This window comes from Puntigrus tetrazona, chromosome 19, assembly GCF_018831695.1.
Source record: "Puntigrus tetrazona isolate hp1 chromosome 19, ASM1883169v1, whole genome shotgun sequence".
In the NCBI taxonomy this organism is placed as follows: domain Eukaryota; kingdom Metazoa; phylum Chordata; class Actinopteri; order Cypriniformes; family Cyprinidae; genus Puntigrus; species Puntigrus tetrazona.
In genome coordinates this window covers 17,855,857-17,875,936 of record NC_056717.1, presented here as the reverse complement: position 1 = coordinate 17,875,936, position 20,080 = coordinate 17,855,857, and the positions used below count along the sequence as shown (strand labels likewise).

Genomic DNA, 20,080 nt, shown 5'->3' with positions numbered 1-20,080 from the left:
TATGAATGCATTCCAATAAACGTCTACATTCTTGTTCAAACATTTGGCTATAACTGCATAATCAATGTATTTGTATTTTATTTGTCGCTGACCTCACTTCATGTTTGAAATGATGCAATAATATCACGGTCATCTGAATAGTTTGTGATTGCGTAACGTGGAGTCTCCCATTCTGAACACAGACATTTTCATAAGAATCCTTTGTGTTGGTTTGGCAAGATCGGATATCAGTTATTTATCTGCTCCTCCTGGTAGGTGGAGGTGGAAATGGCTCCGTACGGATCCACGACAGTTTGAGCGCAACGCACAACGGTGACCAATAAGAAAAGGCAGAGAAGAAGGAGAAAAAAGAGGGCAAAACCCAAATCCACATCGATCTCCAGCCATGATGACGCTGGTGGCGCTGGCTGGTCCATCTGCGTCGCTCAATTAAAGACCCACCGGGCCTTTTAGTTATAGTCTGTGCCAATGTTTAATGGATCGTTCTCCCACAAGGAAATTGAGATGTTATCCACCCTACCTGCGTTATTGTTTCCTTGAAATGGAGTCAAAATCCTTTTGTGGAACTTGGACAGGGTACAATGGCAATCCCTCTGGCAAACGTGTTTTTTTGACAGGAGAGCCTCAGCGTGGCCTTGCGAATCGGATCCTAGAATACGAGAATGGTTGCTTACGGCGTATGAAGCCACATCAGCCTGATTAAAAAAGGAGCATCATTATCAAATTGAAACAGTAACATCATACATGCTTTGTAACTAAATATTAACAGCCCACGTTTGATGTCAAATTAATCAAGGCATGATTTAAGGCATGATGAATTATGAATCAACTGAAATATAAATACACTTGACCGGCTCCGTTCCCATTACTTCATCAAGACAACGTAAGACACGGAGGAAATATTCATGCTAAAGGGTAGGATACCATCATAGGGTGCAGCTTTTGGTTACATTGTCTGTTTTCTATACTGTAGCATTGCATGAAGAACATGTCATAAAATCACCTGGAGAAATCTTTTACACTGATCCTGTGGACTCATGACTAGATTTTCACCAAAAACGGTTAAGTGAACTCAAATTTAAGAAAAAAAGTCATATAGGTTTAAAATGTAGATTTATGCGTAATCTGAAAGCTGAACAAACACGCTTTCCCTTGATGTAGATTTGGATACAACGGAGATACAACTATTTGAAAATCTGGAATCGGAAAGCGTAAATATGAAGAAAAATGCCAAATTAAGTCCTTAGAAAATGCATATTATTGATCAAAAATATCTTTCTTCAAATTTTTAAGATTTCCCCAAAGATTTTGAGTAAAGCTGCTTTCCTTAAATACCTCCTGAAGCGAACCGAAGAGTTTTTGTAAGACTTTTACGGGCATCCATATATGTCACTTTATAAACCGTCATCTCCAGCTTCTGCTAATTGTTTTGTGCAAGTTCACAAGTGGATGAAAGCGGTAGAAATATGCTAGTCTTGCGAGAACCAAGATTTGTTTACAAAAAAGAAAAACCTCTCCTCTTAGAAGAGTCCTCTGACATAAATTTTAAACAAATCTTCGTTTTGCGCAATTTTCACATCAACATTTTTCTTACAAAACCACATGGATCTGCGTCAATGAAGTTCTTCAATAACACCCCAGTGCCATGTGGCATACTTTTTTGTGATAGGTGCACTTTATTGGACTTTTGGACTATTGAATAACTCATTCACTGCCATTATAAGGTTCGGACATTTTAAGTTCTTTTAAGTTTTTATTCAAGTCCCACTGGATGCAAAAATCCCCATAACAAGGCAGGATAACTAAAATGGTGCCTCAAAAGTGACTAAAGAAGTGATAGACTGAACAAGTATTTAATATTTATGTACATTATGAACTTTAACGCTTAACTTCTAAAGTTAAATTAAATGTAAATGTCTCCTAAATAGAATTTGGAGTTATATAGGCTAAACGTCCTTCATTCCCATCCTTCACAAACGTCTTCACCTCCGCACATGCATTATTTTCTCCTAAACCTCTCCTAGGCCTCTGGCTACATCTCTTTACCCATGCTAACCTCTACATGATACACCATCTCATCCCTCCCTCTGACAATCTTTCAAGCAAACATCTCTGTTCTTCAGGTTCACCTGGTCCACCTCCATCAAACAGAGCGTTTGCATATTTGTGGCCTCCTGCAGGCACCCAAGCCGTTATGAATAGTTTAACAGGAGTTGAATGACATTGTGTTGAGCCTGGCTGTGCCCTTAACCGAGAGCTGTGGTCCAGCCACCCGCCCAGTTCAAATGCGTCCGTAACTCAAGCAGGCCTCGGGCCAAAAAGGTAAAGAGTCCCACACGTCACAGCAAGAGAAAGGAGAAGGAAGGACAAAGAGGAACGTGACGGAGGACAGGAAGGAGAGAGAACGAGAGCAGAAACACAATACGCAACTGCAATTAAGTTCGCCACCAGGGGCGGCGTGAGGGGAAACTGAGTCAATGCAGGGAGGCCCTAGCTTTAATTTGATTGGCTGCCAGGACAGACAGGGGATAGAACAGTGATGTAGCAAAGACATCCCCTTCAGTTAACTGATGGCTTCTACACTCGCGTTCAGGAGAATGAACGGGACAGCAGGAAGCAATAGTTGAATAAAGTAGAGAGATGGGTGATTTCCAATACCCATATAAATAATGAACTATCCTAAAGAGATTTCATTAGGGTAACTAAATGAAGCTTAGCCTGTGCACAATTATTCTGATGCCCCATGGGGGTTGATCTCATTTCAGGGGCACTAGTTTAAATTATTTAATGTTGTTAATATTAAATTTAATAGAAAATATATATATATATATATATATATATATATATACATACTATATATATACACACATATACATAGTCCTGTGTCACACAATCCTTCAGAAATCATTGTAAATTAGTTGATTTGCTGCTCAATAAACACATTATTATTATTATTATTATTAACAATGTTTCTGCTGCTTAATTATATATAAAGTGTAATTATTTTCTAATACACACACACACACACACACACACACACACACACACACACACACACATACATATAGACCACTTATATGAAGGCTTTATCACAAACATAATGCGTGTTATATAACATATGTCATATCGGTTTTGGATTAATTTGTCATCATGCACTCACCTGCTTGCCGTGTCCCATCCCATTCTCTTCAGTGAGCCGTACAGACCTTATCTGGATAGATTACAAACTAGCACATGATTAAAATGACCCATAGGCCAGGGTATCACGGAGATATGGAGGGAGAGAGAGCTGGATCTCTGCTGCCAGACATGGACAACTGCAAGCGTACGGCCGCTGTGACCTTAATGTGTGGAGGTAGAAAAGCGACACGGCCACATTACCATAGAGGACCAATTACAGTCAGTGTGTGATCATGCTAATTGCTGATCTGAGATCAGATTTCAGCCCATAACCCTACATTTAGGCTAAGAGTCATAGCATGGTCGGTAACTGATCTCAGATATTAAAGTGGAAGTTAACCGCAATGTGGTCCAAGGTTCATTACACAGGGGAGAGTCAGGTAGCCACAACAGTGGAGAGTTTCAGAGGAGGTACCACACACACACACGTGACAAATCCAGTTTGAGGAGATCTTTGTGTTTTCTCGGCTTGTTTTTGCAGGAGACTTTTGAGTCTTGGTTGTATAAACTGAATTCAAGAAGAACCTGGAGCAGGTTGCCTGAAATGTACGTTTTCCCAACTTTTGATTTTTTACAGTAAAGAAGCAAAATTGTGGCATTTTTGTATATTTATGGCATCAAACAAAATGTTAACACTTGGGTCACAAGGTCAAATCAGAACATGGAGCTTAATGGTAAATAATATTGACAATTGTAAGTGAAAGTATATAGGCACTTTGCAACTACTCTTTTGGTTTCTAAATGTATTTAATAACAATTAAAGGTAAAACCTTGAAATACAAATTAAAGCAAAGATTAAATACAATTAAAAGCCAAGATTCTAAACAGACAAACACATGTAACCAATATTTAAATACCAATATATAATTCTTTTTGTAAGAATTGTGTGCCCAGTTACAAGGACTAAAAGATTAATATTTTCATCTACTTTTTTTCTTAATAAAAGAAACGAATACTTCTATCCAGCAATGTAACTTTAAGTCGTTCAAGAGTGCCATTAAATACATTTACATGATTACAAAATAAATCCTATTGCTTAGAACTTTCTGATCAAATAACCCCGAAAAAACTCTTTCCGCAAAAATTAAAGCAACTGAAGTAACTGCTAAAAATCCAGCATTGTCATCACAGAAATAAATTAATTTTTAAAAATATAATAAAATATATTTTTTTTTAATTTGTGAAAATATTTCAGAATTTTAAAATAATATATATAAAAAAGTAAATAAAAAAACAGCAGACAAAGAACTCAGTCGTCCGCAAGAATCTTTATCTTTCATCATTGATTAATGATGATACAAAATACAACATAAAACACTGGCAGCTGGGACGCTGATCAAATCTTTAATGTTTGTGCGGTGGACCTGCAGTCGACAGGACGAGGTGAAGGGGGAGGATTGGTCCTGGCACTGGGCCGCGAGGAGAGATGAAGTTGAAGGGATGTAAACAGAGAAGGAGTGACAGAGGATGATGGTTCAGCTTAAAATCTAAAGGCGATGAGGTCAGGAACACGAGGACAACAAGCACACATGGAAATGACACAGATATACGATCACAAATAAGGCACTTGTGACAACATTTGGAAACTTAAAATAACTTTGTAAAGCCAATCTAGATGTCCTGTTCCACTTGTAAAAATGCATTACACGCTGAGCACCTGTACTGACGTCGACGTTCATGTATTAACAAAAGAAATACTGGACCACGATCTGTAAACCTGTTGCTTAAATTATAACAAGAGATCACGCGGAACTGAATATGACACTTAAAAGGTTCACCCAAAAAAAAAAAAAAAAAAAATCATCATTTATTCATCCTCATGATTCTGCGAACATAAAAGATTTCAACTATTTTGAAGTGAAGCCAATGGCGTCCGGTGTCGTTTAATTACTTTTGTCAAAAAAAGAAAAGAAAAAAAAAAGACAGTGTTTATTTTAGGGTGAACTGCGCCTTTAAGGTTTAACGTGATCTCTTGTAAAGCAGCAGACACTGGGCAAACATTACATACTGGAGGATATATTGGAACATAACTTTTTTTTTTGAAAACTATGGAATCCATTTCCCATAAATACCACCAATGCAAGCCAGAGTCTCAATTATGTCAAACAGTTCGCTAACAAGACAATCATTATAATGCATTTTACATTAGACGGAGAGTTACAAAGTGCATCCAGCACTCAATACTGACTGTTATTGTAATTATTCATCGTGTAAATGGTAGGGAAAAACACTAACTACAGGTTCTCCTGCCAAGTACTTTGTTTTTGCTTTTTACAAAGTCGTTTTCCACATACTGCATAAATTATCAGCTTATCGGGTTTGCTGAAAAAAAAAAAAAAAAAAAAAAAAAAAAATGGACCTTAAATAAAAATAATGTTAAATGAAAAAAAAAAAAAAAAAAAAAAAAAAAAAAAAGCATTTTAAAATAACCGTAACTAATATATTTAAGAATGCATTTTTAACAGAAATGTGTTACAGGTCACACTCCGACCAACACGAATATTAGATATGAGATTCTTACACGCACACGCACACACACACGCACGCACACGCACACGCACACACGCACGCACACGCACACACACGCACGCACACACACACGCACACACACACACACACACACACACACACACACGCACACACACGCACACACACGCACACACACACACGTTGCTTCGGTACAAACTCAACAGACGAATCTTAAATGCAAAAAGCCACACATTCATTCAGCGCCTTTGGGACGGGATATCATGGCAATACAAATCTTTAAGAGTCTTTGCGTCTCTGTAAAGTGGTAGTGTTGCAAGACTGGGTCAGTAACGTTTACTAGTGCAACTGGATTGGGGAAAGATCAAGTTTTTCTAAGCAAAACAGGTGTGTGAAGGTCACTTGGTGAGACTGTTATTATACAGTGAGGAAACGGGTGACAAAATGAAAAATTCCAGTCGGTTTCTAGCAACGTCAGAACTCAAATACTGAGCGATTCTCGGAAATCTGACGGCTGACCAGACAAAACATGCCGAAACGTTTCGCTGACAAGTAAAGGGGGGGATGACAGTGTGTGTGTGTGTGTGTGTGTGTGTGATGCCCAAAAGACAAAAAGGAAATGAAATGTATGAATGGCAGTACAACTTTGTACTAATAAAGGCACTGATCGTGTAATAAACTGGAGGAAACATTTCCAGTAAAAAAATAATGGATTCACTAACATTGGGCCCCGAACAAAACAAAAGGGTTATTTAAAGATACGGTGACTATTAATAGTGTTTTAAACAGGGGAAATCGTTATATCGTTTCTCCTTTTCAAAGTATGTCCGTTTCCAAAAAATTAGTATCATATATATCTACATGTATTGTGAGTGTGTGTTTGCTCCGGGCCTTTTCAATCCATCAAGCAGCCCTGGCATTAGTTTGTTGGTCTGGTCCGTGTGCACAGGAAGGGCAGTGTTGTACCTCCTCTCTGGGTTCTGCTGGTATCACTCAGTCTTGCGGTGATGGTTGTTGTTTAGAGGAGAGTGGCCGTTCTGCACCGGCCCATTTTTCATCGGCGCTTTCCTGCCTTCCTGTTCTTCCTCATCGTCCTCGGAGTCTGTTTCTTCTCGGTCACTCCTCTCGTCCTCCACAATGTTCTGTGGCATGACAAACGAACTGTGATGAAGCTTTTAATATCCACGCCGTTCGTATTTCTTACCATTTTATGCAATTACGTCTGAATTTCTTCAAAGGGTGGGTCACACAAAAATGAAAGGCTTGTCATCGTTAACTTACACCGAACTAATGCAGCTCCAAACTAATACAACTTTCTTCCAAAGTAGTCCAGTGCGTGCAGGATTACTTACATTGCCTGGCAAGAATTTGATGGCCATACGCAGAATGAGTACGGCCCAGAAGATGTGCAGACACTGCAGCACAAACAGCAGCCCATTAAAGAAGTAATATCCAAAGAACGGAGGATAAACGGTCACCGGATACACCCAAGTACAATGCAAAATCCTGAGAGACCCAGAAAAGAGAGAAAGCGAGAGTTCAACATCTGACATTTACCAAACAATGAACAAAATAAGGCATCTGGGGTTCATTCCCGCAATACTTTATAGAATTATTAAAAAGCGTGACATTTCAGCCAAACTTTGAGACAGGCACGACTTCCTATTTATAGAGCGTCCATTCGATATTATAGAAGCGAATCATTTGATATCGCCTGACAAATACAGAAAGTGGGTCAAGGGAAATGCATGATTTATAGGTTTAATTATAAACCTTGGGATCAAAATGGAATATTGGCCAACTCACCAAAATGGAAAGATGACGAGTCTGGTGATGATGAAGACGGCAGCAAATACGATGAATATGTAGTTGCACGCTTTTCTCCAGCCGGCGTAGTTAAACATTTTGGCAGACTGTTGGGACAGACAAGAGAGATGGGACACGCGTGACTCTTGCGCAAAAGCGCCACTAGAAGGCAGTGTTTCACACCTGCATTAATAACCCTGATTACACAGAGAAGGCGTACTGAATTAATTCAACCATTTACAGCAACAAAAAATATTTGTATTGGTCTTACGATCATTCAAATCACGTAAACGGACAGGACTAGGAGCGTGCATCATCAGAATGCAGCCAAATATGTAAAAAAAAGTCCTGTGATAAAAGTATTTGTTCTGAAGAATTGAGCAAAAACACATTACAATCGCAATGTACGTTTGCGAAACGCGCGTTTACTCAACCTCCGCTGAGAAAGCTACTCACTTTAGCGTTCTATTAAACGATCTGATGTATGGCCTCACTTCGCGTGCATTTATTATGATGTTGCAAATAAGATAAAGCGATTGTTTGAAAAACATTTTCGAGCCGTGCTGAAGTCAAAGCTCCCGGGAAGCGGCGTCTACGCTAATGTTCTTCAGATGTTCCATTACCTCCAGCAGATAGTCGGAGGCGTCGTGCACCAGCATAATGAGGGTTCCTGCTCTGATGTAGTTCACACACCAGGAGAAACTAATCAGCAGGATGGTGGCGACATGGTGCACTATTTGTTCTTTAAAGTCCTGAAGGAAAGAGAACGAGAGAAAATATTATCTTACCTACAAATAACGCAATGGTTATGTACTGCCATCGTTTATAAGTTAGTAACATGTTATGGTAATAACATAAAAATGGTAATTCCTCACACTGTCAATCAAATTTTGGGGACGGGAAGATTTATGTTAAGGAAACAAGTCTTGTGCTCACCAAAGCTGCATTTATTTGATCAGATATACATCATTTAGGGGATTTCACAAGCTCTCTAGGAGAATATTATTTTGATATCGCCAAAGTTTTAGACTCAAAGTTCAGGATGAGCACAATAGACTGGGTGGATGATTAAACCATCACTTAAAATAGGTGACCTATTAAAATTCAGTTTGTGAATACCTTCAGGTCACATCCGATTTGTCGGATTTTATTATCTCAGGCAGGTGATTTTTTGCCATATTGCATAAAGCTTGATTCGATGCACAAGCCAAACGTGAACTGTGTGGGTATCGTCTCAGAGAATGAACATCGATGCATCGTCTTTCTTCAGCTCGGTTATGAAGCTGTATTTGCCCGTTCAATGAATGATATGCTGTTTAAGCTAGCCTTAGCTGGTTTTAAACCGTTTTGCAAAGCTGGTTTGAGAAGCGTCCGAATTCTGCCAACTGAGTAGATAATACCAGCAAACCAGCTTAGGCTGTTGTTTTTCAGCAGGGTTTATAATAAATCATTAAACCGCTGATAAATCTGATCCCGCTGTACTTTAAATGTTCTCTAATGCTTTGTGGAATGACGAGTGTTCTCTCTGTGCTGGAAACAGACTATAAAAAAAATCCAAATTAATGTCACTAACAAAGGGCTCTGCGAGATAAGAGAGAGATTTTCCACAGATGCGCAAGTAAAATATTAACTACCCTCATGCGCACACACTCACAAACACACACACACACACAAATGCAGCTACATCCAACACTACATCCAAGCCGGACATTGTCATATTAACACTAAAAACGTATTTCTATGAAAAGGACATTTTTGAAAGGGTTTTAGGTTTAAGGCGTTCGGCTCGCTCACTTTTCGTTTGACGTCTGACGCGACGCTGAAGAGGAGGGACATGTAAAAGCCTAGTTCAATCATGTAGTACCAGTACTGAGAAGGAAGCAGCGTCTAAAGAGAGAAAAAGATATTAATCAAATATTTTGAAAGATCATGTTTCAGTATCCCTAACAACAGAACAGTGATGTGGTTAAAAGACAGTAGTTTTATTTCTTGACAAACGTTTCTACCGATGATTCATTCTGCCGTATATGACCCGAAGCTTTAAGGCAGAGTAATGTGGCACCAGTTTGCATATTTCTCATGTGAAATTCCAACTGCGTATATATTTATGTAAGCTTAACTACACCAGAGTTCACCGAAAGATCATTTTAGATTCAGACAAGGTCGTGCAGACATATTTCACACCCACAATCGATAAAAAGGAAAGAAGTGAACGTACCAGCATCGGAAACCCTGCCCACATCTCCTCCATTTTGTAGAGCCAAGGTTTCTGTACAACGCAAACAGCGCGAAGACAATATGAGCCAAGACAAAAGTGCTCTCATATTTCACCTCAACAAAAGCACTGCAGGTCACAAGTATGACATTACACGAGTTATAGTCAGCAGGGGTTGTGGTCCACCGGTACGGGCAGTTTGAACAGCCCATGGCAGAATTCAGAGAGCAGGTTGGCTGATAGATGATATAATGGTAAGTATAAAGCACAAACTGAAAGTTTGGTTGGTTAGTTAATTGGCTGTTTGGTGTTTAACGCCATGCCAGCTGAAGGGGATCATGAGGAATTACAAGTTAAAATTAGTTTTAACTCTACAATGGATTAAACAAACATTTAGAGACACTGGATTTAATTTTTTTTTTTCTTGTGATCTTAAAGTGTTACTTCACCACAAAATGAAAGTTTTGTCAAATCACATTAATCGCTCGCGTCGCTCCAAACCCATAAAAGCTTTGCTCGTGTACAGTTTAAGATGTTCTGAATGAAAACTGAGAGGCTTGTGACGGTCTCATTGACTGCCATGTAAATAATACAGTCAAGAAAAGTATGAAAGACATCCTCGGGTTACTCCATCTGCCATCAGTGGTTCAACATTTTGAAGCAAAAGAATACTTTTTGTTTGCAATGAAAACAAATTTGCAACAACTAGTCTCCTCCGTATCACAGTAGCGCCAATTTGGAGAGTATTTTTGTTTTCTTTCCATGCAAAAAGATTTTACGGGTTTGGGATGACATGTCTTTCCCTGAAATTCGTGAAATTTGATCATTTGTCCCAATGTCTGGTTTTAAAATTTCTCTCTGAAAAATACTAATAAAACAACAAGCAGGTTTGGCCATATGAGAACAAAAATGTGTGTATTGTTGAAATAAAATGTAAGGATACAAACTGGAACTATGAATGAATTCTGAGTAAATTAAATAATACGAAAACGTGTATTATCCCTGGACAAAAATAACACTCAGGTCAACCAGCCAAGAGGAAAATCTTTCATAACCAGCTGATTAATCAGGTTAATATTATAAAACGAAGCAGGTTTTGGATCATGCTGATAAACTCATTCGCAAAACATTTACAAGTATATGCTACTGAAGAGGAAAAGGCAAGCGTTTTTAATACTTACATCAATAAGTGCAGCAAGGCCAGCAATGAAAGCAAGAAGGTAAAAGGTAAATCTCCAACTGTAAGAAAATGCATATTCATTTCAGCAACTAATATCCAGAAGCCAACACATAATCAGCAACATAATATACAAAGTAAAGCATCTCTCATACAAACAAAAATACATTACTTTTGGAGTAATACATTACATTACTTTAATCACCAGCCATTCAATTTAAGGGACTTGTTTTTACATTATGGAGTTACTACATACAGTGATAAAATGTACAAAAAGGCGGCAAAACACACTGATACAGTCCACTCACAATACAAACACTACTATCAGAAGCCCACATCACAACCAACAGCCCCTACAACTGTATTTAAAGCATCTACAACCTACTGTTGTGACTGACAGCTGGAGACGGCATGAGAAACTGATTTAAAGGATGTTCCAGGCTCAATACAAGTCAAGCACTATCGACAAGCATTTGTAGAATAATGTACATTACCACAGACAATAAAAGATGCGGTTAAGTTGTGCACTTACACGTAGCGCAACAAGAAGCTTTTATTTGTGTTAACGCATCTACGTGAACTACATCTGAACTTCAAATTTCTCAAAATTTTCACGTGTTTTAGGTGATTTCAAGCTATTCAATAGTATTACGTAAAAAGCTTTACAAGAATAATATCAAGAACTATTTTTCAAACACTGATCTGATCTGATTTTAACTGCAATTCTTCTAAATGATAAACCTATTCACTCACCCTCAAGCCAACCAAGATGCAGATAAGAGTATTTCTTTGTCACAACAGATTTAAAGAAATTTAGCATCACATTACTTCCTCACCAGTGAATCCTCTGTAGAGAATGGGTGCCGTCAGAATGAGAGTCAAAACATCCGATAAAAAAAACCCCCATCACAATCCACACCGCTCCAGTTCGTCAATTATCATCTAGTGAAAAGCTGCACGCTTACAAAAAAAAGGATCTGTCATTAAGACATTTTTAACTTCAAAATTATTCCAGCTAAAATACAAGCCTTCAATCTATTACTAAACTATTGCTTTCACCAGATCAAGCACTGTTTACAAACTCAAACAAACTAAACATTTTGATATTAGCCAACAGGATGGACTTTTTCACTGGAGAAAGCGTTATTATGGATTATGGACTGTATTTAGGCAAGAGGTGAAGGGTAAAAAGTTAAATCTTAATGATGGATTTGTTTCGTACAAACATGCAGCTCTTCTCCTCACGAGATGTTAATTGATGGACTCGAGTTTGAGGGTTACTTGTGGATTTTTTTATTTTTTTTCCCAGCTGTTTTTCACTTTCATTCTGACGGCACCCATTCACTGCAGAGGATCCACTGGAAGTGATGTGATGCTAAATTTCCTCAAAAATCTGTTCTGACAAAGAAATATACGTATCTGAGCATGTGAAGTGATAATTTCTTAAATCTAAAAATGAAGAAACAAAGTCCTCTACATCTTGGATGGCCTGATTTTCTTTTTAGGGTGAACTTTTATGGTAACAAACATCACCACAAACGCACTGAATTAATCTTAACGTTTTATTGAACCCTGTGCATTCCTATGATCACATGTGCTGGATGTGGTTCTGAAGCACAAGACAAAAAAAGTATGGAAATGTCAAGGACAACATATTAAAAAGAGCAACCCACAGTTAGTAAAACACATGGGTACATTAGCCAAATGTTGTTTATTAATACCACATACCGTTTTCTCCTGTGTGCAAAAGCCTTCCTACCACCTAATGGAAAATTGATGTGTTTTTTCTCTTTTACAGTGAATTGCGTGTATAATAATTGCATGTCATACCACTCAACACTCTTTATGATTGAGCATTGTTACTTAATAATTTTATAATGTTCATGACATTAAGCAAGCTGATAAAACACACAGCAGGTTGGATTTTATGGCCATTTATGAAGGGATAGAAATGGGGATCTAATAGTCCGTGCAATGCTCTGTACCTGGCCTCTCTGAACTTCTTCAGCTTGTTGGGCCGCTCTTCATTCCTCCGTCGCCTGAACCATCTGTGGATCTGTCTCTCTGAGTACCCGGTCTTTTTACCTAGACTCTCAACGTCGCTCTGTAGAGTAACAGAGAACACGAGGGGTCACAGAGATGATTTTAAGAGTATGAGTTAAAATACGTGCGTACGCAAGAACTTGCTGCATACATTTACATTCATATTACAAATGCTTTAATCTAAAGCGGCTTATTATACCTGTTTGGGGTTTTTATTTGCTGTTCTGAAGTATGACTCCAGCGTGGGGTTGTGTGCTGCTTGCACTCTGGCTTTCTCCTTCACGCCCAAAGCCGCAGCCAGTTGAACGGCCACTGTCCTAAATTTGAACAGCATTAAACTTTCAACACTTGAGTTGGAAAAACTGACAACACTGCATCAATGTTAACCATATTTAAAACATTATCATTTCAAAAACCTAGCTTTGAACGAGCGGAGCACTTACAAATGTAAAACCTAATTCTGATTCACTGGATAGTTTCAGACAAATTAAATTATTTTTATGTTTTAAAAAAATCCTCCTTACAGTGCTTTTTATTTAAGCCATATTACACTACTGTGCTTTATTTAACACTAACATGTGACACTGACATTTTTTAAAAAGCTCATTTTAATGTGTGCATTCTTCTGATAAAAGGTTTATTGCATAAACCTTGTGCTGCCAATACAATATTGACATTGGTGATAACCACATAAAACACTAATGAACTAATATGCTCGTGCTGACCTCTCAAAGATCTGTCGTATGAGGAGGAAGGTGAGGGCGATGGGCAGGGTCACCCAGAGGTCGGATGCCTTGGCGTAGGTGAGACCGTCACGGTCCTCCAGGTCAGCCCAACCCAGGTCTCCTGGAAACCACAGCCTCTCGTTCCAGAACCACTCGCTCAGCCTGGACAACATCCTGATTGACAGCAGAAAACATATACAACATTTGTATGATACTTTGAAGAGGACTACTAAAGAAAAACTCACAGGGCTTTTTCAAGCGTGAGTAATATATATATATATATATATATATATATATATATATATATATATATATATATATATATATATATATATATATATATATATATATATCACTTAATATTGTCCTTTTTTTTACTTTTACTGATAATTTGTGTTTTTATTGAAAAAAATATTTAAAGCATTATAGAAAACCATATATATATATATATATATATATATATATATATATATATATATATATATATATATATATATATATATATATATATAAATTTTAAACTTTATTTCTCCAGCTTTTACTCCAATAAATTTTAAAAACAAACAAAAAAATCAACAGTAATGCTTTGAAGATGAAATCAGGCAGTGGTGAAGTTGAAAAAAATAAAATAAAATAAATAAAAATATTCCCTAAAATATAACAATGTCCATTCATTAAATAAAAAAGGTTAACATGCTAAATACCACTTTTTTTAAGCTACTGATGCACAGATAAATCTCTTCTATAATATGCTTTCTATGTTTATTAACAAATTCAAATTCTTGTAACAGGTTTGTTTCACGGCTTGTTACTTTTTAAAGTCCTGCAGGAAAAATAAATGGGAATGAATGGGAAACGAATGAAGAATTTTTATATCAATACTTCCAATACTGCAAACCGGGATTGCTTAAAGGGAGGCATAATTAAGTTTGAAACGGCCTTTAACGCCCACTGATGCCTTAAAATGCCGTCTATGCAAGCAGCTTAGTATTTAAAATACAATATTTACAATACACTGTCCAATAAACCAGTCGAGCAACACATTAAGAGATTCAAAGCTGCCGTTCCTTTAGTAAACACCCATGTCATCTGCCCTCAATACTGATAGTCCAACATTACTCAGAAACTAAACATGAGCCGAAAACCACTCATACGCTATTGCCTCAGAGCAAATTTTCTTTAAAACATGAGCTCTCCTGAAAGGTGCGTGCACGCACACACACACCCAACACAAGTCCAAGAAAACACGCAGAGGACTTTTCAATGAAAGCCCCTCCTCATCGCCGTGCTGTCAGTGACACGGTTTGAGCGGATGGGCCGCCAGCTGTACTAAAGCCTGCTCGGTCTCAATGGAGTCATTCTGAGAGGTCAGCGTGACATCATGGCCGCTGTCATTGGCTGGCAGCGGCTGAAAGGCCGTACTGTCACCTGTGGTAATGAGCACTGCTTGGAGCCGGCCGGGCCAGAAAATGAGACAGATTCCGTGTGAATGAAGAGCTAAAAGCACTCTGATAATACCGACTGTCAGAAAGTTATCCGAGCAAGGCCTGAATATATCAGTAATGTCAAAGAGAGAATAAAAAGGCCTGGCACTGACAGCGATACAAAAGCGGTCCGAGTTGACTAAGTAGTGAATCATTGATGACTAAATAAAAGGTAAACGTACAGTTTGAATCGTTAATATTCTAAGATTTTTTTTTAAAAATCTCCTCCAATTACAAAAAAGCAGAACGTCTCTGGAAGGGCTTAATTAGTTGCCGAGCGTTAAATGAGACAAACGGACTTTGAACCCTGAGACTAAAGACTGTCTGGCAACGTCAGCTTTTGTTTGCAGTCACACTTCGCTTTGAAGAATTGTTTGGTTAGCGAATACACAAACTATAAAAAGCAGCTGGAATGCTCCGGTTGTGTTTTTGTTCGTGAATGGACCGGTGACTCATTCCTGGGACAAATTGGGAGAAAAAAAAAAAAAGATAAATCAGCTTTGTTGTCTATTTGGGGAAAAATTCATTGTGATGCTTAGTCGCTGACATATTTTCTTCCATATTGGGATGCTTTCATTCAGGTGTAATGCATTAGCAGGAAAAAAAACGTAGGGCAGGTGTTGATTGTTTTAGAAGTGCGTGTGACGCTCAAAAGAACGGTGAAAGGATTTAAGTGGACTGATTGAAAGTTTTCATCTGCATTTAAATTGATTTTAATTTCCAACTACATTTCTATACTATATGGTACACAACAAGCAGTCCATCAAATAAGCATAAATAAGTCTATTTAGTTGAAACTGAAGTTGCAACAGATTTTTTTCTCCAAAGTGTAATGTACATCCAGGTGTAACAAAATACCCCAGTAACAGACAAACGTAGGATTCCCTTAGTTGTGGATTTGATTTTGTGATGAGGCTTATAAATGAGAGCCTAAAGGACCAGACGAATTGTTCGTAGTAACCTTCCTAACGTGCATCTATGAAACCGACAGGGTGAATTTGCTTTTCATGCCAACAGTGTGCGTCAATGAATCATTTCAATTCTGTGTTACTCGCTGTTCGATTGTAAAATTTTTTTTATGAAACTTAATCTAAGCGAGAAAGCATCTACGTCATTTTTGAGTGAAAATGTGTGGCCTAGTATGGTATCCCCTACTCATTTACCCATCCAAGTGAACACACACTGTAGTGAACACACACTGTAGTGAACACACACTGTAGTGAACACACACTGTAGTGAACACACACACACACAGCAGTGGGCGGCCATATTGCTTTGGTGCAATTGGTTGTTGCCTTTCTCAAGTGCCTCACCTTATTTTGTGTGGTGTATGGTGTGTAAAATAATTTAAAAAATATTAGAGAATAAGAGTTTTTTTTCATGCTGCCTAGCTAGTAAAACATCTTATGACGTACGTAAGGTATACGACGCGCAACGTCGTGACGTCGTAGCGTGACGCGAGACCCGAGTGTAACACGAGACGACAATCACAAGTTAAATCGAACGTTAAATGCGACGTTCACGATAACGGTTCGCTTTAAAAACGCGTCCGTGAGCAGCCGACGTCTAGCGTCGCAAAAACACAACCAGATTCGCCGCAGACACGGAGGCTGCAGAACACGACCTACAGTCACAATGTGGCACTTAAAACCTAATCCTCTAATTTCGCACTGACTCACTGAGCTTCATCCGGAGAGCCTCCGAGCACGGAGCCCGCCCATTAAAACCACGAAAGTAAAAGCACAGTCGACGCGATTCAAGGTACGCGGACGGCGCAGGGTACAAGTTAAGACGGATATTCGTTCGTAGGCGTGTTGTAATCACATCTATGCGTACTTCACATCACGCGCTACAGTACGGAGTGTGTACTTCCATTCCGCCGTTCCCTAAAGTAGGCCGTACACATCAAACAACTGACTTCAAGAAGCCGTTATCGTGCTAAAACCACGCAGCGAGTTAGAAATCCGACGCACGCGACTAAACGACAGCACGTTTACGGAAACGACGGTACAGCGACAAAGAGCGACGCGGGAACGAGCACGGCCGCGTATAACGGTACTTACTTTCAGCGGTAGTGCGAAACACAAGGGCGTGAGCAGATGAGACGAGATGGGTTTAGCAAAGGTGCATGAAAGTGGGTGTAATCTCGCAGTTATTCAGGGCGATCCGTACAGTTGTGCGAGTTTTTCATAATCCTCAACCCAGTCCGTCTGCATAGTTTTCTTAAATCCCCGTACTAGGAAAAAAAAAACGCCAAGGGAAGTTTGGCGTTAAACAGACGTTTCAAACTCTTCCACTTTCTGGCGCTCGCTCTCCTCCGCTCCCGTCCACTGTTCGCTTCAGTCGTGTTTTGGTCAGTCCAGCGATAAGGAATACTTTTCTTCTTTTCTTTTCTTTTTTTGTCTCCCGACGCTTTTCTCCTCACGCGTCCCGGTCGAAAGTGTCCAAGGCGTACTTTTTTTGCCGGGTGTTGTTGAGAGGCGAACCGAGGCGGGCGAATGAAAGAGTGAAGAGAAGAGGACGGCCAAAAAAAAAAAAAAAAAGAAAGAAAAAAAACGAGGAGTGCTATGCTAAATCCGAAGGGCGGGGCAGATGCTATTTAAGGTGACGTTTAACTGCATGTGAGTTATGACGTGTTGGGGATGACGAAGCCTCCGAGGAAGCTCTGATGCTGACTGTGAATGTAAAATGATAGGAGGGTCCGGTCCATTCATGCTCCACTATTCATTAGCTGAGAGTTGAACTGGAAGAAGAAGCGTCACCGCGTAGAGAGTAGAATAGCTCACTCTTATTTAAAAAAAAAAACCGGTTAGCCAACAGAACGGTCTGCATTTATTAGTATTCGTATAGTATTTATTAGTAATAATAAACACGAATTAATGTGCCTTATGGTGTGACAGAAAAAAAATAAGGCTGAATATAAACATCTCTCATGCTATTTGCCACTTTAAGAATGAAGATACTTTTTTGTGTCGCATGTATTTTCTGTCGTTATGGTGTGACTTCATTTTATATATATATATATATATATATATATATATATATATATATATATATATACACACACACACACACACACACATATATATATACACACACACACACACACACACACACATATATATATACACACACACACACACACACATATATATATACACACACACACACACACACACATATATATATATATATACACACACACACACATATATATATATATACACACACACACACACACATATATATATATATATACACACACACACACATATATACATATTGTATAGTACAACTTTAAATTGGTATAATTCACAGTGCAGTGGAAGCCAAGAACAGTTTTACACCAAGTGCCTATTAAAATAATTTGTGATAAAATTCACGCAGCCACTATAAAGATGCAGAAATGTTTATGCTTTCCTTTGTTAAAGCTAATAGTATGATGTTTTTCAGCACACTCAGCAGATACAGTTAAAAATAAATACTTCCTGCTGCAAGTTGGCAGCAATTTTATATACAGCATGTATCGTACTTAATCGGAGATTGTATGCAACTAAAAATATCCAAACACACACACACACGCATACACACTCACTCATTCCTGTAATCTCACAGACACAAAAATATTGTTTAAAATTTTATTCAAATTTTTTTTTGTAATTGACAGGTTGTGAAACAACAGTTGAAGAAAATAAATAGAATAATAATAATGATTGTTCATTAATGGTAAATCTGTAAATAAAATGTCTAAAAATACATGGATTCATTGGAACGTGCCAATGATCCTCTATCTTCATAAATAATTTAAAAAATGCCCTCCATCAAGAAATTGATAAATTAATTGCAAAAAAAAAAAAGATAGAAATCACTTTTCCTAAATAATAATAATAATAATAATAATAAATAATAATATCCCAAATGTTTAAATCTTGACCTTCATTTTAAAAGCATGATATATATACAATGAAATACATTTTTAAATGTTTGTAACTTTCATGAATCTTCTCGAATCATCCACAATTTTAAAAAAGAAAGAAAGAAAAACTAACAAACCTAAAAATAAAAAAACTCTAACTACAGCCTCTCTGTGATAAACTATATTCAGTCATTTTAGGGAGGTTCGCAATATAGGACCAGCATCCTATACCTCAGGTCATGTGTTTCCTTAAGTATTAAAGATGAAGAACTATGAATAACTGGACTCCGATTAGAGACCAAGAGCAAATCCTTCAAAACTCCCGAAAAGGACATTCTTTCTCTATCTACCGTGAACCTCCCATGATTCTTTGCTCTGATCACATTGACCCAGTCCCACCCTCCCAACCGTTTCGATATGTCTACACATGGTCCCCTCAAATTTCTATATACATATTTTAGATTGCTGCAGAAAGACTTTAATAGTTCATAGTTCCTTTGAACCCAGAAGCGAAACTAGTGTACTGACATATTTGCATTGGTCCCATTTGTGTGTGTGTGTGTGTGTGTGTGTGTGTGTGCAGGGCGTAAATGTCTGGGCAGAGGGCAGAAAGGTCACGACCCACAAGCACACGGCACAACAGCGTGTGAAGCAGAAGAGCGAGTGGCGTTGCGTTGCTGATTGGTCCTATATCGTATACTGTTAAGGTAGCAAATCTGCAAATCTATTTAATCTGCACTTTGTGCAATAAGTCTGTCTTTGTTATTAAATGTATATTTTTGTTTAAATAATCTTGGTAGGTTTTTTATACTGTAGTTTTGTGAAAGTTGTTGGTCCCGTAATTTGCAGTGGAGGAAAAGTGACTTGTAATCGACTCCGATAGTCCTCTCCTTTCTTCCCTGTGAGAGGAAAGAAAACGAAAACAGCTGTTAAAAGCAGGTCACATAAACACAAAAAAACACTCCTACTTATTTCACAGTTGTTAACACTATTGTGCATTTGGGAAGGTTATCTGAGGCTACGTCCACATTGATCTGGATAAATGTG

General features: G+C 38.2%; 3 protein-coding genes across 7 annotated transcripts in view; all 3 read right to left on the bottom strand.

Moving 5' to 3' along the window:
* Nucleotides 1–177: 177 nt before the first annotated feature.
* On the bottom strand, nucleotides 178–2,786 carry LOC122323716 (cortexin domain-containing 1-like). The gene has a single exon (XM_043217776.1). It carries the CDS (start codon nucleotides 414–416, stop codon nucleotides 228–230), a length of 189 nt encoding a protein of 62 aa, XP_043073711.1. The 5' UTR covers nucleotides 417–2,786; the 3' UTR covers nucleotides 178–227.
* A 1,643-nt stretch (nucleotides 2,787–4,429) lies between these two features.
* Nucleotides 4,430–18,056, bottom strand: cers2a (ceramide synthase 2a). Of its 3 annotated transcripts, none has more exons than XM_043217772.1 (11): nucleotides 17,181–18,044; nucleotides 13,634–13,807; nucleotides 13,108–13,225; nucleotides 12,851–12,969; nucleotides 10,870–10,927; nucleotides 9,692–9,742; nucleotides 9,268–9,360; nucleotides 8,097–8,225; nucleotides 7,474–7,580; nucleotides 7,020–7,173; nucleotides 4,430–6,809 (listed from the first exon to the last, which is right to left on the bottom strand). In XM_043217772.1, the coding sequence occupies exons 2-11, from the start codon at nucleotides 13,804–13,806 to the stop codon at nucleotides 6,657–6,659; spliced, it is 1,155 nt and encodes a 384-aa protein (XP_043073707.1). In that variant the 5' UTR covers nucleotide 13,807; nucleotides 17,181–18,044; the 3' UTR covers nucleotides 4,430–6,656. The 3 variants fall into 3 exon arrangements, with proteins under 3 accessions (XP_043073707.1, XP_043073708.1, XP_043073709.1); XM_043217773.1 differs by lacking the exon at nucleotides 17,181–18,044 and adding an exon at nucleotides 16,797–17,147; XM_043217774.1 differs by lacking the exon at nucleotides 9,692–9,742 and having other exon boundaries at nucleotides 17,181–18,056.
* Nucleotides 18,057–18,836: 780 nt separating this feature from the next.
* The window catches only part of LOC122323511 (CUGBP Elav-like family member 3), a 46,830-nt gene continuing 45,586 nt past the window's right edge, over nucleotides 18,837–20,080 (bottom strand). For 2 of the 3 annotated variants that reach the window (XM_043217387.1, XM_043217385.1), the window contains one exon: nucleotides 18,837–19,932. The gene's annotated coding sequence lies outside the window, so the exon portion shown is untranslated. The other variant, XM_043217386.1, reaches the window with a different exon arrangement.

What these genes read in the sequence shown, in the direction of transcription:
- LOC122323716 (XM_043217776.1), bottom strand. Translation starts at nt 416, where the DNA reads ATGGACCAGCCAGCGCCACCAGCGTCATCATGGCTGGAGATCGATGTG.
- cers2a (XM_043217772.1), bottom strand. Translation starts at nt 13,806, where the DNA reads ATGTTGTCCAGGCTGAGCGAGTGGTTCTGGAACGAGAGGCTGTGGTTT. An exon ending in CGTCAGACGTCAAACGAAAA is followed by an intron (nt 8,226 to 9,267) that starts GTGAGCGAGCCG and finishes TCTTTCCTTCAG; the next exon opens with GACTTTAAAGAACAAATAGT. An exon ending in TCAAATTCTTGCCAGGCAAT is followed by an intron (nt 6,810 to 7,019) that starts GTAAGTAATCCT and finishes GTCATGCCACAG; the next exon opens with AACATTGTGGAGGACGAGAG.